A 25,000-nucleotide genomic window follows, 5' to 3' on the forward strand; every position below is an offset into this window, starting at 1 on the left:
GACATTGGATCCACGTGGAAAACAGCCACGTGGTCACTGGTAATAGAAATAGAATTATCCACATCCTGTAACAGAAATAGAATTATCCACATCTTATATTGCTCGTGACCTCCGCCCTCGCTGAGCGGGTGGTTCTTATTTGGGACATTTGGATCCACGTGGAAAACAGCCACGTGGTCCACTGGTAATAGAAATAGAATTATCCACATCCTGTAACAGAAATAGAATTATCCACATCTTATAGAGAGAGAAAGAGAGAGAGAGAGGGGGGGGAGAGAAGAGAGAGGGGGAGAGAAGAGAGAGGGGGAGAGAAGAGAGAGGGGGAGAGAAAGAATGAGAGAGAGAATGAGAGAGAGAATGAGAGAATGAGAGAATGAGAGAGAGAGAGAGAGAGAGAGAGAAGAGGAAGAGAGGAGAGAGAGAGAGGGGAGAGAGAGAGAGAGAGAGAGAGAGAGAGAGAGAAGAGAGAGAAAAGAGAGAGAGAGAGAGAGAGAGAGAGAGAGAGGAGAGAAGAGAGAGAGGGAAGAGAGAGAGAGAAGAGAGAGAGAGAGAGAGAGGAAAGAGAGAGAGGAGAGAGAGAAGAGAGAGAGAGAGAAGAGAAAAGAGAGAGAGAGAGGAGAGAGGAGAGAGAGAGGAGAGAGAGGAGGAGAGAGAGAGAGAGGAGAGAGAGAGAGAGAGAGAGAGAGAGAGAGGAGGAGAGGAGAGAGAGAGGAGGAGAGGAGGAGAGAGGGAGAGAGGGAGAGAGAATGAGAGAGAGAGAGAGAGAGAGAGAGAGAGAGAGAGAGAGAGAGAGAGAGAGAGAGAGAGAGAGAGAGAGAGAGAGAGAGAGAGAGAGAGAGAGAGAATGAGAGAGAATGAGAATGAAAATGAGAGAGAGAGAATGAAAATGAGAGAGAGAGAGAGAGAGAGAGAGAGAGAGAGAAGAGATGAGCGAGAGAGAGAGAGAGGAGAGAGAGAAGGAAGGAGAGAGAGAGACAGAGAGAGAGAGAGACAATGAGAGAGAGAGAGAGAGAGAGAGAGAATGAGAGAATGAGAGAATGAGAGAGAGAGAGAGAGAGAGAGAGAGAGAGGGAGGGAGGGAGGCAGAGAGGGAATGGGAAAGAAAGAGAATGAGAGAGAAAGATAAAGAGAATGAAAGAGAAAGAAAGAGAAAGAGAGAGGGAGGGAGAGTGCGAGACTGACAGAAAGACAGAGAAAGGCTGAAAATATAAAATTATCATATAAATTCTTTCACGGCCGTTTTACACTCGCCTTCTCTTCATCAAGTTTACAACTAGTAATAAATTTCGCTCTTCATTCATCTAGTATCAATAGTCATTTGGTTATCCATTCATATTACTTTTATTAATTTTTTTCTACCTTTGTTTGCATTCTTTCGCCCTCAAGATTACGCTCTTTTGCATTTCTATTCCGCATTATACGTTTTATTTGCGCCTTTTATTCACTTACACGTTTATTTTTATCTCACTATCATCACGAGTTATCATTGTGCGGCTTAATCCCACTTGTAACCCCCTCCCCCTCCCCCTCCCTCCCTGCCTTTCTCTCCTCTTCCTCCTTCTCCTCCTCCTCCTTCTCCTCTGCTTCTTCTGCTTCTGCTTCTGCTTCTCCTTCTCCTCCTCCTTCCCCTTCCCCTCTCTTCCCTTTTCCTTCCCTTCCCTTTCCCTGACCCTTCTCCACCTCCTTCTCCTCTTCCTCCTCTCGCCTCGCCGGCGTGAAGACGCCAGTCTGCTTACTCCTGGTGAGGAAGGCGCGGAGGGGGCTGGTTGTTGTATCTGACCGGCAGATAAGGGAGCGATGTGGCAATCTCCGGTAATGATAAGGAGGAGGAGAGGGTGGTGGAGGAGGAGGAGGAGAGGGTGGTGGAGGAGGAGGAGGAGAGGGTGGTGGAGGAGGAGGAGGAGGAGAGGGTGGTGGAGGAGGAGGAGGAGGAGAGGGTGGTGGAGGAGGAGGAGGAGGAGAGGGTGGTGGAGGAGGAGGAGGAGGAGAGGGTGGTGGAGGAGGAGGAGGAGGAGAGGGTGGTGGAGGAGGAGGAGGAGATGGAGGAGGAGGAGGAGATGGAGGAGGAGGAAGTGGAGGAGGAGAAGGAGGAGGAGGAGGAGGAGGAGGAGGATGTGGTGGTAGCGATGATTGTTGATGATGATGATGATGATGATGATCCCTCCCTCTCTCTCTCTCTCTCCCTCCCCCTCTACCTCTCCTTCTCCCTCTCTCCCTCTCCCTCCCCCTCCCCCTCCCCCTCTCCCTCTCCCTTTCCCTCTCTCCCTCGACGGATCATAGGAAATAGGAAATGGGGGACAAAAGAGTGTTATCAGCGAAACCGTTACTGAACTCTAAGGCAAAGCAAGGACCCTGAGAAACCTCGCCGATAACATCAATTCAAAAGCGCTAAAACTGCATCGATATAGATAGAGACATAGAGGGTGATATGAACAACTACAGAGAGGGAGAGAGATATATAAAGATATAATAATGTATGTATATATATATAATATATACATACATATATATATATATATATATATATATATATATATATATATATATATATATATATATATATATATATATATATATATATATATGCACACATAAATACATATAAGCGAAGATATCAAGATAGTTAGATAAACAGAGAGAGAAAATGTATGAGATAATGAGAGGGAGAGAAAGAGAGGGAGGAAGAGGGAGAGGGAGGGAGAGAAAGGGAGGGAGGGACGAAGGGAGGGAGGGAGGGAGAGAGAGAGAGAGAGAGAGAGAGAGAGAGAGAGAGAAGAGAGAGAGAGAGAGGAGGAGAGAGGAGAGAGAGGAGAGAGGAGAGGAGAAAGAGAGAGAGAAGAAGGAGAAGAGGAGAGAGAGGGGAGAGAGGAGAGAGAGGAGGAGAGAGAGAGAGTCAGAGAGGAGAGAGAGGGAGAGAGAGAGAGAGAGAGAGAGAAGAGAGAGAGAGAGAGAGAGAGAAGCGAGGAAGGAACTGGAGGGAAGGAGTAGCACCAACAGGAGTGGTATCCCAGGAGGGGTATACGACGGGTATTCCAGGAGTGGGGGGGGGGGGTATCCGAGGGGAGTATCTCAGGGGGTATCCCAGGGGTATCACCAAGCCTCGTTCATGTCACCGGGCAGACAGACGAAGCTGGCGGAACAAATGACATGGCATTCGCTGTCATAGGAGGAGGCGTAGCGAGGCCTGATGACATGGAGGAGGAAGAAGGTAAAAGGGGAGGAAGAAGAGGAAATAATAATTTTAAAAAACGAGCAAGAAAAGGAAATGGTTAAAATGGTTATAGTAAGCCAGTGGGGGATGACTGAGAGGACACGGAAAAAAAGGGCTAGAAATATAAATAAATCTAATAATTAGGGAGGAGGAAGAAGAGGAATGGCGAAAAAGGAGGAGGAGGAGGATTTGAAAATAAATAAGTAAAAATGGAAGAGGCAAAAGAAAAGGTGGTAAAAAAAAGGAAAGAAATAAGAAGTTAAAAAGAGGTAAAAACGTGGAGGAAATGAAAGAGCTAAAAGAGATAACCGAAGAGGCAAGAAATAGCGATAAAAAAGGAAAGTGGACAAAACGAGATAAAAAAGCAGGAGTGTGGGGGGGGGGGGGGGGGATATGAGAAGTGAGGAAAAAAGAGGAAGAGGAAAGAGGGGGGGGCGGGGGCTCCTAAGCTAACAAATACAATAAAACAGGAAATAAAATGACATGCAAGAAAAAAAAAATAAAAAAGGGAAATAAGCGACGTATCAGTTTTAAAGAAGAAAAATTGATAAAAGTGGAAGAGTAAATAGAGAGGAGAAATGGAAGTGGTGAGACTGAAAGACTTAAGGTAGAGGATGACTGAAGAAGACTGAAGAGGTGGAGGAGGAGGAGGAGGAGGAGGAGGAGGAGGAGGAGGAGGAGGAGGAGGAGGAGGAGGAGGAAGAGCAAGAGGAGGAGGAAGAGCAAGAGGAGGAGCAGGAGGAGGAGGGGTTAAAGGGTAGAGAGGAAAGGCTACGGAGGAAAGGGCAGGAAGAAAGGTTAGAAATAAAAGGCGAGGGGAAAAAAGGGGAGGAAGAAAGGAGTGAGAAGGGAGAGGAGAAAAAAAAGGGGACGAAGATGATAATGATAATATAGAAAAGGGATGAGAAGGAATAAATGAGCGTCAGACGACAGGCGAGGGGATGCTAATAAGGGACTTTGTGAAGAAGGAATTTCTGTAATATAACCGATACCAGATACACAGGCAGTAGAGAGGGGGTGAGGGGGTGAGGGGGGGGGCAGGGGTTGTCATCCCTCCAATCCTACATTCTTCCCCCCCCCCTTCCCCCATCTTCTTTCCGTTTCACGACCCCCTCTCCTCCCCTCCCCCAACCCTTCGCCCACGTGCACCAAAAGAAGAGGAGGAAAGGGGAGTTAGTGAATGAATGAAAGAATGAATGAATGAATGAATGAATGAGTGAATGGATTAAGGAAGGAAGGAATGAAGGAAAAAAAGGAGGAAAGGAAGAAAATGAATGAATGAATGGATTGAGGAAGGAATGAATGAAGGGAGAAAAGAAGGGAAAGGAAAACGAATGAATGAATGAATAAGAGGAGGGGAAGGAGGGAGAGGATGGAAAAATGAAGGAAGAGAGGGTAGGGAGGGGAAAGCAGGGCTAGACATGAAGGGGGAAGGGGAGATGGATGAAAGATAAGAGACAAGGGAAGTTGACGCTGCGGGAGGGAGGGAAATCAAAGAGAAAGGGGAAAAGAGAAGACGAAAAGGGAAGTGGGAAGGACGACAAGACGAAAGGAGAAGGAAGGAGTATGGGACGGAAGGAAGGGAAAAGGAAAGGGAACTTCTACACAAATTAGGAATACGTGCCAGGGTCCCGCCCCCTCCTCCACGCCCTCACTCCCTCCCCGCCCACAAACCCGCCCACTCCCACCACCCTCAACCGCCCACAGAGCCCCCCACCCCCAACCCACCCACCCTGCCCCTAGCGCACGTACCTGTCGAAGTAGTTGTCTGAGTGGGCGCACTTGAGGAGGCGAGCGAGGGGCGTGGCCGCCGCCGGGTCCTCCTCGCCTCCGTTTCCGCACCCTTCCTCCTCGGCCACGCCTCTTCCTCCACCTCCGCCTTCTTCCTCTTCCTCTTCTTCCTCGTCCTCCTCGTCGCTGTGTCCGCCGCCCCCTAACGTGGGCTGGCCGCTCGCGCCTACGCTGTCAGTGCCCCCGACGCCCATGCCGCTTGCGGGGCCTTCGCCGCCGCCGCTCCCGCCGTCTGAGGGCGGACGCAAGCAAGGAATCAGTAACGAGAAGGAGTACGAAGATCATAAAGAAAATAATAATCAGTAAATTAAGAATAATTAAAAGTAATAATAATAATAATAATAATAATAATAATAATAATAATAATAAAACTCAATTATAAACCAAAATTTGTATGTAACATTATGCATAACTATTTCTAGATATAAGGTGTTCATTTCCATTTCCATGGATACATACGTATACATGCGACCACATTTGCGTATAGTAATATGTCTATACATCTATCTACCGATCTATCTATTCATATTCTTTTATATATATGTTTATTACACACACACACAAATATACACATACATGTGTGATATATCTATCTATCTATATCTATACAAATAAATAATATATAAGTAAACACACACACACACACACACATGTATACCAAACAGATAGACTGATAGATAGTGATTGTATGTGGCGGATGGAGACCGTCAGCGCGTGACTATGCATATCTTCAGGTGACTCACGACAGCTGACTCACAGTCTTGTGTCCTGAGTCAACCACACATACATAAAGGAAAAAAATAATAAAAAGGACAATGGCAATGGCGATAATAACCGTTAACTACACGAACGGCGATAACCTACAACCATAAATCAACGTATAACAAGAAGGAAACATAGTGCAAAAGAAGAAGAGAAAGAAAAAGAAAAAAATATCGCCTATTCATACTGGACTCGATGGAGCAACAGCTGCTATTGGATATTACAAACTTCATCATAGAGTGCAATGTAATCTTTGAATCAGATACTTTTGTCAATGATATATAAGTCAAACTTTTAAAAGCAACCCGTATAATCATTCTCTCCATCCATCCATCTATTGATAGCTGCAATCCCCCTTCAACTGTAGTACATATCGATCTCTGTATCTGTCCATCCATCTTGCCTGTATAACAAATGCATTCCCTCTCAGCCATGGAAATTACACACCGATCCCTGTGCCTATCCATCCATCCTTTACACACGAATTCGATCCCTTTCAGCTATGAATAAACAGTAGACACTGACCGCGAAATTTATCCAATCCATCGACCTAAAACACAAATGCATCAACAAAAACAACTTGCCCGGTGTCACATGCAACGGGGGAAGAACAACCAAGAATATTTCCTGTTGCAAGCTCTTACAAGCTCTTTTGCTCTTTCGAATCACAATGCAAATTTTCGCCTTTCGGCTCCTGTGTGCGCGCAAGTGTTTGCAATGTGGGTCAATTTTCAATCCAATCAAATTAAAACCTTGTGCAGGTCTGGCATAGAAAGGTTAAGTTTCCCACACCATCATGAATGCAGCATATAGGTTTCCTCTACCTTAAAATACTTTACCTGTGACTCGGAAGCACCCATCTTTCGACCTTTAAAAAAAAAAAACACGAGAGCACATTCTCCCTCATAGATAGGCTCCAACCACACCGAAAGTGAGTTATGCTCCGCTAAAGCGACCCGCGGCGTGGTTGCGTGTCACCGCATGTCAACTTCCCTCAAACAGTACTCGGCGTCGTTCAAAAGTCGTTGGGAGTGAGAACGAATTAACATAAATCTACATGTGTGTTTACGAACATTTAGACGCCATTCCGTAAAAAAAATACGCACATACATTACATATGTTTGTGCGTGTGTATACAGACGCTGATAAGCCGTAGTAAACATATCAAGACATACACACAAACACACACACTTGCGCGTTGTTGTCAAGACCTTCATATCAAACCAGGTATTGATTCTAAGTCATACTCTCTCTCTCTCTCTCTCTCTCTCTCTCTCTCTCTCTCTCTCTCTCTCTCTCTCTCTCTCTCTCTCTCTCTCTCTCTCTCTCTCTCTCTAACACACACACACACTCACGCGCGCGCGCGCGCACATACACACTCACGCACACTCATAAATACCAACCCACAAACTCACTCTTTCTCCCTCCCTCCCTCCCTCCTTCATTCATTAATTTTCATTCATTATCTCTCACTCATTCTATTTCTATCACTCTCACTCTCATTCTCATACATTCTCTCTCTCTCACTCTCACTCATTCTCTCTCAATATCTCACTCATTCACGCACTCACTCACTAGTCTGCCAGTGCAGACGAAATGGTAGGGGGGTAGAGAGGAAGGCAAATTAGACTATTAGGAATTCCTACTTATCAACACAGATGAAAGTAGAAGGAAGGATGGGGGCAAAGGAAGAGAGAAAAGCGGAGGAGGAGAAAAATGGAGGAAGAGGAAGAGGAAGAGGAGGAGGAGGAGGAGGAGGAGGTGGACGAGGAGGAGGAGGAGGAGGAGAAGAGGAGGAGGAGGAGGAGGACGAAGAGGAGGAGGAGGAGGAGGAGGAGAAGGAGGAGGAGGAGGAGGAGGGGAAGTAGGAAGGAAAGTAGGAGGGGGAGGGGAAGGAAAGTAGGAGGGGGAGGGGGAGGAAGAGGAGGGGGAGGGGGAAGAAGAGGAGGACGAGGAGACGACGAAGAAAGAAGAAGAAGAAGAAGAAGAAGAAGACGAAGGAGAAAGAGGGAGGGCGACAGGGGGAAGGGACAGAGGGAGGAGCCTTCTATATCATGTGATGGAGAGGGGAGGCGAGAAAGGTGGGGGGGGGGAGGGCAAAAGGAAAGTGTGGAGCAATATGAGGAGGAGGAGGAGGAGGAGGAGGAGGAGGAGGAGGAGGAGGAGGAGGAAGAATGCTAGGTGCTTATACCTTCGCTCCCCTCTTCCCTCCATCCCTCTTCACTCCTTCTCTGTCTCTTGCCTACCTCTCTCTCCCTCTCCCTCCCTCCCTCTCTCCCTCCCTCACTCGCCCACATATCCGCCGGCGAGAGCGCACAGGTCATGAAAGTGATATCCCGACTTCCGGCTCGCGAGGGTGGACGGTTGTGCCTTTTTCCGGTTTGTATGGGAAAAAGATGGTTAGCACCTCCTCCCGCCCCTTCCCTTGCCCCTCTATGGCTCTCTGTCCTCCGCCCCCCCCCCACTCCCTCCGGTCCCATAGCATTCCTGGCGTCGCCGCAAGCCACACACGCACACAGATACGCACACGCGTCTGCACCCACACTTACATCATATGCAAATACATGTGTGAACATATCATAAATACGAAGTTCCATACACAAGCAATCACAATCATTCCTATTCTCACATATGGCTATGTGCATGCACTACTACATACATACACTTATCACGCGCACACACGCGCGCGCGCACACCGACACACACATTGCCAGACCGGAAGTGAGCCATTTCCTCCATACGGGAATCGCCGCCGCCATTGCCGTTTCCATGGCGGCTTACCTGCACTTATCTCACACGCGTAAACGCACACGGAAATACATACGGTAACACACGCGTATTACTTTTATAGACACATGTACAATACATGTGTCAATGCATGAATGCTCATAAACAAAAATAATCACTCACATTTAATCACATTTAATTACCCATGCACACACACACACACACACACACACACACACACACACACACACACACACACACACACACACACACACACACACTATCTATGCATCCATTCATCATACGATAATACTAACCATCCTAACAATAGCAACATACACCATATACTACCTTCCACCCACCCACCCGACACCCCCATTCAAAATGAGACCCCACACCCCACACACACACGCCAAGCTTTGCATGACCCTTTGGGTCAGACAGCTGTTGCATGGCCCTTGCAAGACAGGAGTGGGGATTGGACAAGGGGTAGGGAGGGGTAGGGGAAGAGGCAAAACTATTTCCCACGGAACTTACTTTAAGAAACTACCAGAAGAAAGTACGGTATTTAGAGAGAAAGGGGTTTGGCTAGGCAGTGATACAGAAGGGGAAAACTATATGTTGTACTTGAATGAGAGACAGAGAGGAGGAGAGAGGAAAAAAAAGAGAGGGGTAGTGAGAGGGTAAGGGTAAAAGAGAGAGCGAGAGAGCGAGAGAGCGGCGATGATGATGATGATGATGATGATGATGATGATGATGATGATGATGATGATGATGATGATGATGATGATGATGATGATGATGATGGTCATGGTGATGATGATGGTGATGAACGTCATCATCATCATCATCATATGAAACCAGCAAAAATAGGACCCAAAAGTAGGAAACAGAAAGAACAAGCGACCGAAGGTGGGAAAGAGGAAGTGCAGAGAAGCAGAGCAGAACAAGCAGGCAAGAAGCGAAGACAAGTCACATCTTAAAGCTACCCCCCCCCTGTGATCAGCAGGAGTAGCAAGCCGTAGCCTTTGGTCTTCCTCCTCTCCCTCTTCCTCTTTCTTCTTCCTCCCTTATTCCCTTCTTCCCTCCTCCCATACACCCATCCCTCTCTCCTTTCCCTCTTTCTTTCCTCCCTCACCCCTCCACCCTCTCCCCTCTATCTACCCTCCTCTCCCTCCCTCTCCCCCTCGGCAAACATGGCGGCGAACGGCGTGGCTAAGTGTTTATGACCGATCGCATTTCCTCTTCGGCCTATTTGGAAGGCGAGGGGGAGAACATGGGGGAGGGGAAGAGAGGGGAAGATAGGAAAGGGGGGAAGAGAGGGGTAGATAGGAAAGGGGGCATGAGAGGGGTAGATAGGAAAGGGGAGAAGAGAGGGGTAGATAGGAAAGGGGGGAAGAGAGAGGGAGACGTTTTTTTTTCTCTCTGCTCTGCTCTGCTCTGCTCTGCTCTGCTCTGCTCTGCTCTGCTCTGCCCTGCTCTCTCCCTCTCCCCCTTCCCCTTCTCCCCCTTGTCTGTCGGTCTGTCTGTCTGCTCCTCTCTCTCAATCCCCGCCAGTTTCTTCCGCCGGATGTAGGGAGGGAAGAGAGAGGGAGACCAGGGGAAGCAGGGGGAGGGGGAGGAGGGGAAGAATGAAACGTAACGGAGGGAGAGTGGAAGGGGGGGGGGGCGGCGGAAGGAGCAAGGGAGCGTGCAGCTAAACGAATAGGGGGAATAGGTAGTGGCAAGAGAGAAGGGGAGATGAGGAGGTAGGGAGGTGGGGTAGAGAGGAGGTAGGAAGGAGGGGTAGAGGGGAGGTAGGAAAGAGGGGTCGGGAGGGACGAGAGAAGACGGAGCGGGGGTGGGGGGGGGGCGAGGTCGACAAGTCAGTGAGACGGAGAAGGGAAGGATAATAGAAGGGAGAATTGATGAACAGATCTCTAAAAGGAAAACAAAGGAGGAGAACAAGCAGAAAAAACCCTAAGTGTATCATACGTACATACACATACATATATACATACGCACGCATACAGACACAAACATTATAAAAATAGAAAACAGGCAGAGATGGAGGAGGCAGCGGAGGGGGGGGGGGAGAAAGAGGGAAAGAAGGAGGGGAGGGGGCGGAGGAGGGCGGCGCTAAACACGAGGGACGGCGCGAGGGGAGGAGGGAGGGAGGGAGGGGGGATGAGGGAGAGGGGAGCGCAGTGGCCAGGAGAGGGGAGCAGCGGGGCTGGTGCGGTAATTAAGTGAGGGTAGGCCTGGCTACCCGCCTGCAAGCCCCGCTCCTTCTCCTCCACCACCTCTCCTCTTCCACCACCACCACCACCACCACCTCCTCCTCTCCTCTCCTCCTACCCCTCGTCTCCTCTCCTCTCTTCCCCTCGCCTCCTCTCCTCTCTTCCCCTCGTCTCCTCTCCTCTCTTCCCCTCGTTTCCTCTCCTCTCCTCCCCCCCTTTCCTCTCCTCTCCTCTCCCCTTTCTTCTTCCTGCTTTTCCCCCTCTGGCACTCCTACTTCCCAAAGTTCTTCTCTCCCTTCTACCCTATCTTCCCTAACAGCAACATTACGCCGATGAGCATTAGTAATATCATTATCACCATCACCAGTAAGAGTATCAACAAAAACTCATGATAACGATGACCATACGACGACGACGATGATGATGACGACGGGAATAGTGATGGTGAGAGTAATAATAATAATAATAGTGACAGCGACAATGATGTTGATGACGACGATGACGATTATCCAAGATAAAAACGGACGAAAAACGAAAGCAGCGACGGGAATGGGGGTCGGGATGACTCGATTCCTAAGTCTATCCCTTCGTTCCCGGCTGCTCGCTCGCTCGCTCGCTCCCGCCGTTCAACTGTGGCCTTCGTTGGAGATGGGGGGGGGGGGTGCGAGAGGGAAGGGGGGACAGGAGGGAGGTGGGGGGGGAAGGGAGATGCGGGAGTAGAAGGAGAACGAAGAAGAGGAGGAGGAGGAGGAAAAGAGTGAGTGAGTGAGTGAGTGAGTGAGTGAGTGAGTGAGAGAGAGAGAGAGAGAGAGAGAGAGAAAGAGAGAGAGAGAGAGAGAGGGCAGGGTAAATAGGTATAAAGAATGGAGAGAATGAGAAGAGTAGGGCTAATGGAAGAGCAAGGAGAGAGAGAGAGGAGAGGAAAGGAGGAGGAGCGAAAGGAGTGAGCAACAAAAAGCAGGAACAGGGGTAAGGGAGGGGAGAAGAGAGGAGCAGAAGCCGACGGCGAAACAGAGCTAGCTTACACGTAAATAAAAAAAAAGCTTGCTTCTGTAAGTCTCCAAAAACTGATAAAAAAGACAACTGCAATTCGTCGAATGAACAAAAACAATAAAAAAGAAACAGTAGTCATCAATAACAATAATAATAATAATAATAATAATAATAATAATAATAATAATAATAATATAAACAAAAAACAATGAAAACGACAAAATAATACTGCAAAACAATGTTAAACAATAACAATTATAAACATTAGAAAATCAAATGAGGCGACACCAGCGAATTGAAACGGATCAGCGAGACAAAACACAAACAAGAGCAAAGTAAATAGAATAACGAAACACACCATGAAAAGGTAGAAACCAAATCAAGCAAATCAAGAAGCAGTGGCAGATAAATGAAGCACCGAAAAATAACATGAAACAGAGGTAATTAAACGAATTAACGAAAAATACCAACATAAAACAGTGGAAACCAAATGAAACAACCAAAAATAACATGAAACAGTGGTTTCAGTGAAAAATACCAACATGGAACAGTGGTAAATAAATGAAACAACAGAAACACGAACGTGACAGAACCGGCCGGTCTTGCCGAGAGAGAAGGAAAAAAATGCACACAACAGGAAACTGATAAGAAGCGATAATCTTATCAGTCTGATAAGCGGCTGCAGGCAGAAAAAGCCGAAAAAGTCTTGCGCCGGAATGAAGGAGATAGCGGAACAGCAAAACGCGGAAAGACGTAAAAAAAAAGTCAAGAAAAGAACGAGCAAACCGGACAAAAGAAAGGAGGGAAAACAACGTAACGAAGCAGTAGCTGTAAAACGTGTGAGAAGCAGCTGTGTAATCTGGAAAATAACGGGAAAGGAAATTATGGAAGGCGGCAATGAAAATAACGGGGCGATAGCAATAACAGCGGACCGAAGGAAATAGAAAACGGAGCAGTCGGGGACAGTGAACTGGCGGAATATTTAATAAATGATAATAATGGTAATGGTAGTAGTAGTGGTGGTGGTGGTATTAGTAGTCGTAGTAGCAGTAGTAGTAGTAGTAGTAGTAGTAGTAGTAGTAGTAGTAGTAGTAGTAGTAGTAGTAGTAGTAGTAGTAGTTGTTGTTGTTGTTGTTGTTGTTGTTGTTGTTGTTGTTGTTGTGTAGTTGCAGCAGCATTAGCAGTAGCAGCAATAATAATAATAATAACAATAATAATAATAATAACAATAATAATAATAATAATAATAATAATAATAATAATAATAATAAAGAAAACGAATTAGAAGAACGACAAAAACCAACAGAAAGAACCGGGGTAAACAGAAACAGTGGAATGAGACACAGCAACAAGACGAAATCAGACAGACAGAAGAACCGAAACAAAGATGCGAAAAGAAACATAAATGAAAACACCGAAAAGTAGATGGAAAAAAAGAAATGAAATTGAACAGGTAGAACGAAAGGACACAAGCAGCACGAACTTAGAGCGAACACAGAGGAATTGAACACCGATAGCCGCGTGTCATACAGAAGAGCACTGATCGAAACACAATCAAACTAGACTGAAACAACGGGATGAACTTGAAACCAACGGAGTGAGGAGGATAACAAGGTAATGAAATCAACGGAACGACATTCAGGAATAAAAAAATAAAATGAATATAAGAACGCAAAGAATAGGAGAAGGTCGAACGAAACTAAAAGCAGGTGAACAATAAACACGATCAAAACAGTTAAAAAAGACGGGGAAAAAAATAAAAACAATAAAAAGAAATAAACGAAATGATGGAAAGGAACTGAACAATAACAAATAAAATGTCAGGAATCGTGGAACCCGAAGGAAACAACGCGAAAGTACTATCGTAAAAAGTAGAACATACACGAACGCGAGGCATGGAACGTAACGAAAACATCGGAACGAAACAGTAAGTGAGACAGAAACACCATCACCAGTCAAAGCCAACAAACCGAGACGGTGAAACACAAAATTGAAATAGGGGCAACGGAACGAGACGGAGATAACGGTATCAACGAAACCGATAAACGAAACAGAAATAATTAACTGAGACACCCGAGGACGGTAGGAGAGAGATACCGAAACGAAATAATAAACAACGGAACGAGACACAACGAGAACGGAACAAGAAAGACACCAAAACGAGAAACCAAGAACGAAACGAGAGAAACACCGGAACGAAACAGACAGACGCCGAGAACGGAACGAGAGAAACACCGAAACGAAACAGAGACACGGGGCGTTCTTCGGGTGAGGTTTTTGTATGCCGGGAGTCGAATGCCCTTTGTCGTCCCTGTCTAAAGCCGCACTACATGGCCGAGGAGGAAGAGGAATAAAAATGGAGGAAGAGAGGAAACCGAGGATACAAGGAGGATGGATGGATGACACAGATCCTGATGAAAAGGGAGGAAGAGAAAAATGGAAAAGATGGTGCAAGCGAGAGAATACGAATAAGCAGATATATACATAAATTAAGATAATAAGGAGAGGAAAGGATATGAAACGAATATTCGAAGGCGGGGGATATAATAATAATAAAACGCAACATTGGGAAAGGAAAAAAGAGATCGTAAAATCCAGGCAAACGAAGAGCATCAGGCAAAAAAGAAAGGGGGAAGAAGAGCCATATGAAAAACAGATAGAAGAAGAAGAAGAAGAAGAAGAAGAAGAAGAAGAAGAAGAAGGGGAGCTCAAGAGGAAGAGAAGAACAGAGGAGGAGACTTGGGCCTGGACTTGAAGGGAAAGATGGATAGAGAAGGAGTATAAAATGAAAGAGAGAGGGAGGAGGAAAGTCATAATGTGGAGGGAAAAGAAAGAGAATGAGAAAAGCGAAAAAGAAAACTCGGGCCTAAGCTGAAGAAAGGCTGGGGAGGGAAGGAGAGTAGGAGAGAGAGAGAGAGAGAGGAAAAGGGGAGGGGGGAAGAGGGGGAGAGAGAAGGGGGAGGAGGAAGAAGAGAGGGAAGAGAGGGGCAGAGACAGAGAAGAGAGAGAGACAGACAGAAGACAGACAGACAGACAGACAGAAAGACAGACAGAGAGAGGAGGAGAGAAGAGGAGAGAGAGAGAGAGAAAGAAAGAGAGAGAGAGAGAGAGGGGGGGAGAAAAGAGAGAGAGAGAGAGGAGAGAGAAGAGGGGAAAAAGAGAGAGAGAAAGGAGAAAAGAGAAAAGTGAGAGAGAGAAAAAAAGAAAGGAGAGAGAGAGAAAGAAAGAAGAGAGAGGAAAAGAAAGGGGGAAAAGGAAGAGAAAGAGAGAGAGAGAGAAGAAAGAAGGAGAGACGAGAGAGAGAGAGGGAGAGGAAGGGGAGAGAAAAAAGAAAGGGGGAGAGAGAGAAGAAGAGAGAAAAGTAGAGAGAAGAAAGAGAGAGAGAGAGAAAGAGGGGAGGAGAGAGGAGAGGAGAGAGGGAAGAGAAGGAGAGAGAGAGAGAGAGAGGAGAGAGAGAGAGAAAAAGAGGAGAAGGAGAGAGAGAAGAGGGAGAAGGAGAGAGAGAGGAGAGAGGGGAAGAGAGAGAGGGGGAGAGAGAGAGAGGAAGAGAGAGAGAGAGAAGAGAGGGAGGGGAAAGAGAAAGAAGGAGAAGAGGAGAGGGGGAAAGAGGGGAAAGAGGGGAGAGAGAGAGAAGAGAGGGGGAAGAGAGAGGAGAGAGGGGGAGAGACAGAGAGAGAGGGGGAGAGCGAGGAGGGGGGGAGAAAAAAGAGAAAAGGGGGGAGAGAGAGAGAGAGAGAGAGAGAGAGGAGAGAAGAGGAGAGAGGAAAGAGAGGGGGGTGGAAGAGGGGAAAAAGAGAGGGGGAAAAGGGGGGGGAAAAAGGGGGAGGGGAAGGGGAAAGGGAAGGGAAAAAGGGGGGAAAAGGGGAAAGGGGGAGAAGAAAAAATTTTTTCCCCAAAAAAAAAAAAAAAAAAAAAAAAAAAAAAAAAAGGGGGGGGAAAAAAAAAAAAAAAAAAAAAAAAAAAGGGGGGGGGGGGGGGGGGGGGGGGGGGGGGGGGGGGGGGGGGGCCCCCCCCCAAAAAGCCCCCCACCAAAAAAAAAAAAAAAAAAAAAAAAAACCGGGGGGGCCCCCCGGGGGGGGGGGGGGGGGGGGGGGGGGGGGGGGGGGGGGGGTTTTTCCCCCCCGGGGGGGGGGGGGGGGGGGGGGGGGGGGGTGGGGGGTTTGGGGGGGGTTTTTCCAAAAAAAAAAAAAAAAAAAAAAGGGGGGGAAAAAAGGGGAGGGGGAAAAAAAAAAAGGAAGAGAGAAAGAATGAAGAGAAGGAGAGAGAGAGGGGGAGAAGAGAGAAGAGGAAGGAAAAAGAAGAGGAGAATGAGAGGAGAGAGGAGAGAGAGAGAGGGGGAAAAGGAGAAGAGAAGAGGAGAAAAAGGGGAAAGGGGGGGAGAAAGAAGAGAGGAAGAGAGAGAGGAGGAGAGAAAAGGAAGAGGAAGAGAGGAGAGAGAGAGAAAAAAGAGGAGAGAGGAGAAGAGAAGGGGAAAGAGAGAAAGAGAGGGAGAAGGAAAGAAGAAGAGGGGGGAAGGGGAGGGAAGGGGAGGGAAGGGGAAGGGGAGGAGGGAGGAGAAGAGAGGAGAGGAGAGAGAGAAGGAAGAAGAAGAGAGAGGAGAGAGGAGAGAGAGGAGAGAGAGAGGAAGAGAAGAGGAGGGGAAGGAGAGAGAAGAGGAGAGAGAAAAGGAGAGAGAAGAAGAAAAAAGAAGAGAGAAGAGAGAAGAGAGAAGAGAAGAGAGGGGGGGAGAGGGGGGAGAGAGAGGAGAGAGGAGCGGGGGGAGGGGAGAAAAGGGGAGAGAGGAGAGAGGAGGGGAGAGGGGGTGGGGGAGAGGAGAGCAGGGGGAGAGAAAAAGAGAGAAAGAGAGAGAGGATTTGAGAGAGAGAGAGAAAAAGAGAGGGGGAAGAGAAAAAAAAAAGAGAGAAAAGGGGGAAAAAGGGAAGAGAGAAAAGAGACGGAAAAAAGAAAAGAAGGAGAAGGAGTAAAAGGGGGGGGAAGAAGAGAAAAAAACAAAAAGGAAGGAAGAGAGAAGAGGAAAAAATAAGCGAGAAAAGAAAAAAAAAAAGAGAAGAGGCGAAGAGAGAGGAAGAGGGAAGAGAAGAAGAGAGAGAGAGAAAAAGAAAGAAAAAAGGAGAGAGAGAGAGGGATGAAGCAATAGAAAAAAGAGAGAAGAAACGAGATAGAAAAGAGAGAGAGAACCAGAAGAAAAAAGAAAAAAAGGAAAAAAAAGAAAGAAAAAAGAAAAGAGAGAGGGGAGGAGAAGAGAAGGGAGAGGGAGGGGAGGGAGAGAGAGAGGAGGGAGGGAGGGAGGGAGGAGGGGGGAAGGAAAAGGAGAGAAAGAGGAAGGAGGGAGAGGGAGAGGGGGGAGGAACGAAAAAGAGAGAGAGAGGAAGAGAGGAGAGAAGAAGAGGAGAGAAGAGGGGAGGAGAGAGAGAAGAAAGGGGGAAAAGAGAGGGGGGAGGGGGGGGGGGGGGGGAGGGGGGGGGGGGAGGGAGGGGGAGGGAGGGAGGGGGGGAGGAGGGAGAAAGGAGAGAGAGAGAAAGAAGAGAGGAAAGAGGGGCGGGAGAGAGAGGGAGAGAGACTCAACTTGAAGGTGAGGGTATAAGACACACGCGGGAATAACCCGATGCAAGAAGAAAAAAAAAGCCCACACACGCACACGGAGACGCACGCACGCATACACACACACACAGACCACACACACACACACACACACACACAACAACACACCACACAACAAACACCACACACACACACACACACACAAACACACACACCTAATTTGTTTAATTATTTCTCTACTTACGGAGACATATATGCACCTGTAAACATACGTTCACCAAACAACATGGCTACTGCTTTTGCACGAATCTCCATTGCATGCATGTGGGTGAAGGATGTGTGCGAAGCGCAGGTATTTTCGTCGCGGTGCTTCCCATCAAAGACCCACAGAATGAAGGTTTTGATTTTCCCTAAAAAAAAACACTTATGTATAAATTTTAATATATATATATATTATTATTATATAATATAATTAAAGAATATTTTTGTGTTTTATGTATATACGATATATCTACATAATACATACATATATATATAAAATATAAATTTTAAAATATAAATATATATATAGTATATAAAAAAATGATTTAAAATTTATATAAATAATATTATAATATTAATATATATAATATATATATATTATATATATATTTATAATATATATAAATATATATATGAATATTATATATATATAATATATATATACTATTTTTTTTTATCATTATTATATAATTATAAAATAAAATTTTTAATATCATATATTATTATATATTATTTTAATTATTTTAAAATTTAAAATATATTAATATATAATACACAAACACACACACAATAAATACAGAACTATATCCACATACTATATACGAACATCCACACACGCAGAGCGGGGTGATCGCCGGCCGGCAGGAGCGGCTCCTTCCCCAACCGGGGCCGAGAGCTCGCCTCCCCCGAGCGGACGACTTCACTAATCGGTTTAGAAAAAAAAATAACGAACTCGTAAATAAATGAAAGATCCGCACGGAAGCGACTTCTAAACAGATTCGGGTTACCTTGAATCAAACGCATAAACAAAGCATGCAGACAAACTAACAAATACATGACGAAATCGACCATCGTCCGCCGGCAGAATAAACAGATAGGGAAGAAAATCCATTTCATACTCTAGAATGTCTCTATCTCTGTCTGTCTGTCTGTCTGTCTGTTTGCCTGTCTGTTTGCCTGTCTGTCTGGCCTGTCTGTCTGCGGCCCCCCTTTCCTGCCTTTGTCTTGTCTGTCCCGCTGGCCTGCCTGGTCCCGTCTGTCTTGTTTCCCTGTCTGCCCGTCTGGGGCCCGCCTTCCCGATGCTGCTGCCCTTTTTTCGTCTGCCGCCTTTGCTGCCCCGCCCTGGCCCGTCTGCCCCCCCCCCCCCCCCCCCCCCCCCCCCCCCCCCCCCCCCCCCCCCCCCCCCCCCCCCCCCCCCCCTCCGCCCCCCCCCCTTTTTTTTTTTTCCTTTGCCCCCTTTTTTTCCTTTTTTTGGGGGGGCCCCCTGGGGGGGGGGGCCTGTTTTTTTTTTTTTTTTTTTTTGTTTTTTTTTGTTCCTTTTGGGGTTTTTTTGTTTTTTTTTTGTTTTTTTTTTTTTTTTTTTTTTTTTTTTTTTTTTTTTTTTTTTTTTTTTTTTTTTCCCCTTTGTTTTTTTTTTTTTTTTTTTTGTTTTTTTTCTTTTTTTCTTTTCTCCCTTTTTTGTCTGTCTGGTCTGTCTGCCTGCCTGCCTGCCTGCCTGCCTGCCTGTCTGCCTGCCTATCTGCCTGCCCTCCCGTCCGCCACCTGCCAGGAATCCTGTTCGCCAGTTCCTCAGACACTGAATATTTGTTTTTAATATCACTCTGCCTTCCTCAGTCTTTCTGCGTTTCTGCGACTTCCTTTGCCTGCGCCCCCGTTCGCCCGATTACACCATCGTCCTTCCATCTTGTCTGTCTGTCTATCGCTTGCTCTTAACGTTCCTTTTTTTATTTGTCTCTATCTATCTATCAATTTTTTCCCCTTCACGTCTTTCCATCTACCTCCCTATCCATCTATTGTTTATCGGTACGTCTCTGTTTATCTATCGTCTCCCTGCGTCCATATGGCTTTTCCACGTCACGCCGAGGCACCTCCGGCCGCGTCCGCCCGCCAAAGGTAGCCGCGGCGACAGGGGACGGCCAATAAAAACAAGCATCGTTATACATTTTTTTTTCTTCTTTTTTTTTCTCGCTTTTCTCTTCTGACTCCCTAGGCCTATGACAAGCCACTGCGTCATCAGTAGAGTTTCGCCTCTTCCCTTTCTTTTCCCGTTCTCTCTCTCTCTCTCTCTCTCTCTCTCTCTCCTCTCTCTCTCTCTCTCTCCTCTCTCTCTCTCTCTCTCTCTCTTTTCTCTTCTCTCCTCTCTCCTTCTCCTTCTCCTTCCCCTTTCCCCTTCTCCTTCTCCTTCTCCTTCTCCTTCTCTTCTCCCTCTCCCTCTCCTTCCCTCTCCCTCCCCTCTCCCTCTCCTTCTTCTCCCTCTCTCTCTCTCTTACCAGCCCTTTATCACGCCCTCTCTACTGCTGCATTATTACTCCTCCCCTCACCCCTCCATCACGAAATCAGGTGCTCCCGAACCTGCGTGGGGAAAGGTGGGAAAGGACCTGTTTAGTACGCTTCTGGAGCTGAGAGGACGAAGGAGTGGAGATCGGAGGGATAGAGGGCGGAGGGGGTGAGAGTGGGCGGAAGAGGAGAGAAAGGGCGGAGGGGCAGAGAGAGGGCGGAGAGGCAGAGGGCGGAGGGGGGGGAGGGAGAGAGAGAGAGAGAGAGAGAGAGAGAAGAGAGAGAGAGAGAGAGAGAGAGAGAGAGAGAGAGAGAGAGAGAGAGAAGGCGGAGGGAGAGAGAGAGAGAGAGAGAGAGAGAGAAGAGAGAGAGAGAGAGAGAGAGAGAGAGAGAGAGAGAGGAGAGAGAGAGAGAGAGAGAGAGAGAGAAGAGAGAGAGAGAGAAGAGAGAGAGAGGAGAGAGAGAGAGAGAGAGAGAGAGAGAGAGAGAGAGGGCAAAGAGAGGGCGGAGGGGGAGGAATATGTCCTGGTCATCACATTACCCGTGTCCTTCCCTCCCTACCCCCCTTCCCACCCAAGCCCCTCTTACCCACACACATGCCCCTGCCTCCGCGCCTAACCCCTAACCTCTAACCCTGCTCCCTTTCTATCCCCCGCCTGTACTCTCTCTCTCTCTCTCTCTCTCTCTCTCTCTCTCTCTCTCTCTCTCTCTCTCTCTCTCTCAGTTACTCACTCACACTCACTCCATTCTCTCGTTCATTCATTCTCTCTCTGTCTCTCTCTGTCTCTCTCCACCACACCTGCGCCGCCCTCACTCCCCTCCCTCTCCTCCTTACCTCCCCTCCCCGACCCGCCGTGAGCCGCCCGATCTTTTTGCCGCCCGCACTCCACTCGCTCGCTGCCTGCCCCCCCCCCCCTCTCTTGTCCTTTTTTTCCTGTCCCTCCTCTTCTCTTGTCCCTTTTCCCGTTTTCCATTCCTTTCCCTCTTCTGTTTCCCTCATCCCGTGACACTTTCCCTTTTCCTGTTTCCTCCTTTCCCTTGTCCCTTTCCTGACCTCCCTCCTCTCTCTGTTTTCCGGTTTTCCCCCCTACCTCGTCCATTTTTCCTGTTCTTCCTCATCCCTTGTCCTTTCCCCTATTTCCCCGCTACCCTGTCCTTTCTTCTCTCCCCCCCCTTTCCCCTCCCTCACTTCTATCCCTACCTTTGCATTTTCTCATCCCTAATTCTATCACTATCACCACCACCAAGTTATCATCATCACTATCAATAACATAACCAACAATATGACCACCACCACCACCCCCAACATCCCCAACCTCTCCACGCCTTGCCCAGCGCCTTCCAGACGCGAGTGAAGACGCCGAGGCGGCCTTCCTTTGGCGCAGTCCCTTAGGCCTAACTGCTAATCACAGATAGGGAAGGCCACATGGATGTACCCTCCCTCACATGCCTGCTCACTGACTTCACTTTCTTGGCTGACTGACTGCACTATCAAGCTCACTGACTGATTGACTGGCTACAATAACGCACTGGCTGACTGACTGACTGCACTAACCATATCCACTAACTGATTGGCTGACTGTGTTAACTCAATGGCTGCCTAATTGCACTTTCTAACTGACTGACATCACTTTGACTGACTGACTGACTGCACTGTCTCACTGACTGACGCGAGAGACAGCCTTCCCGACAGACATACAAAAGCAGAGAGACTTGTCTAGCTGAGTGTGACTGACTAACGAGCGCGCTGCCTGTCGTGCTCACGTGGCATTACGTTATTACCATAATCATCATCATTCGTCATGTGCGAAAAGCAAAGAGGGAGAAGAGGAAGAAGAAGAAGAAAATATGCAAGAAGAAAGAGAAGGAGAAAGAAGGAAAGACTCAAGACGAGGAGAGAAAGGGAGGGAGGGGAAGAGGAGGGACGTAGGTCACCCAACCGAGCTCTGACCACTACACACTACACACAACTGCCCTATCGACAACCTCCCCCCCCCCCCTGTCCTGTCCACACCCGTCGTGTCGCCTCCCCCCCTCTCACCCCCTCTCATTCCCCCTCTCCGCCACTACGTAACCTCCTCACACTCACACCAGGAGGAGGAAACTTTGCGGGGCTTCTTCTTTCACGCCAAGGCATTCTCGGCGCCGTTTGCTCCTTCCATTCGTCACAAACACGCGCACGGGACCCTGGGACCAAACAGTATCAGCGCTATCTGATTAATGCTGCTGGCGGTGGACTCATCAATTGCCTTCTTCGACGTCACAAAATAAACAAGTGATAGAATAATATCAATATCAGTAGGGGCAACATTCATAATGATGATAATGACAATAATAATCACGATAATGATGAAAAAATAAATAGTGTACTGTCCCTACCCGTAACAATACTAATTATTATTATTATTTTCATTATCGTACGAGAAACAACAAGAAAAATATACGCATAAACCAAACTAGGTCTTCGGCAAGGAACGCCCGGCCATGCCCGCCCGATATGACGCATATGAGCATATCCGGACTACGCATGCGCCGGCCATCCGAAAAAGGCGGCGCACACATCCTGCCGAAGGAAAGCTCGCTCACATTCCTCTCATGGATGCAACTATGCAACGGAGGGATGTGAGGGCAGGTTGCACGATTCTTTGCCTTGGCGGGGTACGGAGACGGCCAGGAGTTGCATGCACGTGAATTCATTCATTCATGAATATACACATGCATACTACACACTCAATCTCTTTCTTTCTTTCTTTCTCTCTCTCTCTCTCTCTCTCTCTCTCTCTCTCTCTCTCTCTCTCTCTCTCTCTCTCTCTCTCTCCCTCTCTCTCTCTCCCTCTCTCTCCCTCTCTCTCACACACACACACACACACACACACACACACACACACACACACACACACACACACACACACACACACACACACACACACCACGTGTTCGAAACGTGTACACAAGTGCGACTTTGCTCCCTTCCCTCTTCCATATCACCCCCCCTCTCTCTCTCTCTCTCCCTCTCTCTCTCTCTCTCTCTCTCTCTCTCTCTCTCTCTCTCTCTCTCTCTCTCTCTCTCTCTCTCCCTCTCTCTCTCTCTCTCTCTCCCAAGAAACTTTTCAATTCGCCGCGGTCTAATCCCCGTCGGCCAAACCTAATCAGACCTGTAATGGGGGCCCGGGTGGAAGTGGAGGTTGGGGCAGGGTGGAGGGTGGGAGGGGGACCCAACCTTGCCATGAATTAATCAAGAAAAAGAGTGATACAGAATGACTGTACGGGCGAGGGGGGGAGGCGAAGGGGGGGCGAGAGGGAGTGGGGAGGAGGGAGGGAGAGGAAGGGAGTGGGGAGGTGGGAGAGAGAGGAAGGTGGGGAGGGAGAGAGAGGGAGGGAATGGCGAGGTGGGAGAGAGGAAGGTGGAGAGGGAGAGAGAGGAAGGTGGGGAGGGACGAGAGGGAATGAGGATGATGGAAGAGGAGGGAAAGGAAGGAGTGGTGAGAAGAGAAAGGATAGTGGGGGATAGAGGGTAGGGAGAGAATAGGGAGAGATTGGGGAAGGAGAGCGAGAAGGGAGAGAGTGGGGTAGGAGGAAGCGAAAGGAGAGTGTGGGGGAGGAAAGAGAGAAAGGAGAAAGCGGGGAGGGGAGAGAGAGAGAAGGCGGAGAGTGAAAAGAGAGGGGAAGGAGAGAGCGGAAAAGGAGAGAGAGAGAGCTGAAGAGAGGAGAGCAATGGAGAAGAAGGCGAGAAGCAGCCGGAGGGAGAGCAGCCAGAAGGGAGAAAAACGCGGAGAAAATGGAGAGAGAGAAAGAGGTATACACATAGAGATAGGAACAAACGAGAGAGAGAGAGAGAGAGAGAGAGAGAGAGAGAGAGAGAGAGAGAGAGAGAGAGAGAGAGAGAGAGAGAGAGAGAGAGAGAGAGAGAGAGAGAGAGAGAGAGAGAGAATGTGGAGGTGATTTTAGTATAGGGTGGTGTGGAGGGTTGTGAAGTCGAAGGGGAGAAGGGAGACGGAGAGGGAAGGAGGGAGGGAAGGAGAGGGGTGTATGGGGGTAAGTGGGGGGGATGAGTGGGAGGAGGAAAACACGCCACCGCCGACACCTATCGGCCGCCGCCCCAACTAGTGGTTCCCTAGGCCTAGGACAGGGGGCAGCAGCGACCGCTCCGCCTACCGTACAATGTTGCCAGAGCTATTCAAGGCCCCAGTTTCTCCCTGCTCCTCCTCCTCCTCCTCCTCCTCCTCCTTTTCTTCCTCCTTCTCTCTCTCTCTCTCTCTTAACCCCCCCCCACAGTCCCACCCATCTCTCCCCTCCCTTCTTCCTCTCCTTCCCTCCTTTTCCCTCCCCTCCCCCCCTCCCTTCCCCTTCTCCAATTTCTCCCCCTTCCCCCATCCCTCATCAGCCTGGCCCCCTTCGCCTTAAAAAAACAACATCAAACGACAATCACATCCTTCGCATCGCACCTTAAACCCTTAATGAAACGCCCATCTCTCTCTCTCTCTCTCTCTCTCTCTCTCTCTCTCTCTCTCTCTCTCTCTCTCTCTCTCTCTCTCTCTCTCTCTCTCTCTCTCCAGTCAGATAAGCCGAGCATAACTTCTTGCCGGGGAGTGAGCGCCATTTATTCTGACAAAATGGAGGCCGCCGGGGGAGGGGGAAGAGGAGGATGGGGAGGAGCAGCAGGCTGGGGGGAGGATAGGGGAGGGGGAGGATGAGGATGGGGGGAGGGGGAAGAGGAGGATGGGGAGGAGCAGCAGGCTGGGGGGAGGATGAGGATGGGGGGGAGGGGGAAGAGGAGGATGGGGAGGAGCAGCAGGGTGGGGGGAGGATAGGGGAGGGGAGTATGAGGATGGGGGGAGGGGGAAGAGGAGGATGGGGAGGAGCAGCAGGCTGGGGGGAGGGTGGGGAGGGGGAGGAGGGGGGAAGGGGAGGATGAGGATGGGGGGAAGGGGAGGATGAGGATGGGGGGAGGGGGAGGAGGACAGGGGGCAGAGGATAAGGATAGGGGAGGGGGAAGAGGAGGAGGAGGAGGAGGAGGAGGAGGAAGAGGAGAAGGAGGAGGAAGAGGGGAGAAAAGGAGAGGGGGGGAAAAAGGGAAAGGGAGGAGGGAGAGAGGAGAGATAGAGAGAGAGAGAGAGGAGAGAGAGAGAGAGAGAGAGAGAGAGAGAGAGAGAGAGAGAGAGAGGGGACGAGCGGGGGGCAGGAAAGAACCCAGGGATGGGTGGACGGACGGACGGGG

At 48.4% G+C, this 25,000-nt stretch overlaps 1 protein-coding gene across 1 annotated transcript in view; it reads right to left on the reverse strand.

The window, feature by feature from the left end:
* The window catches only part of LOC119593364 (protein argonaute 2-like), a 48,573-nt gene that overhangs the window by 3,157 nt on the left and 20,416 nt on the right, over window positions 1-25,000 (reverse strand). The window contains exon 3 of the mRNA XM_037942298.1: window positions 4,964-5,234. Coding sequence (XP_037798226.1) covers window positions 4,964-5,234 — 271 coding nt within the window. The remainder of the gene's footprint in view (window positions 1-4,963; window positions 5,235-25,000) is intronic.

Source organism: Penaeus monodon, chromosome 3, assembly GCF_015228065.2.
Source record: "Penaeus monodon isolate SGIC_2016 chromosome 3, NSTDA_Pmon_1, whole genome shotgun sequence".
In the NCBI taxonomy this organism is placed as follows: domain Eukaryota; kingdom Metazoa; phylum Arthropoda; class Malacostraca; order Decapoda; family Penaeidae; genus Penaeus; species Penaeus monodon.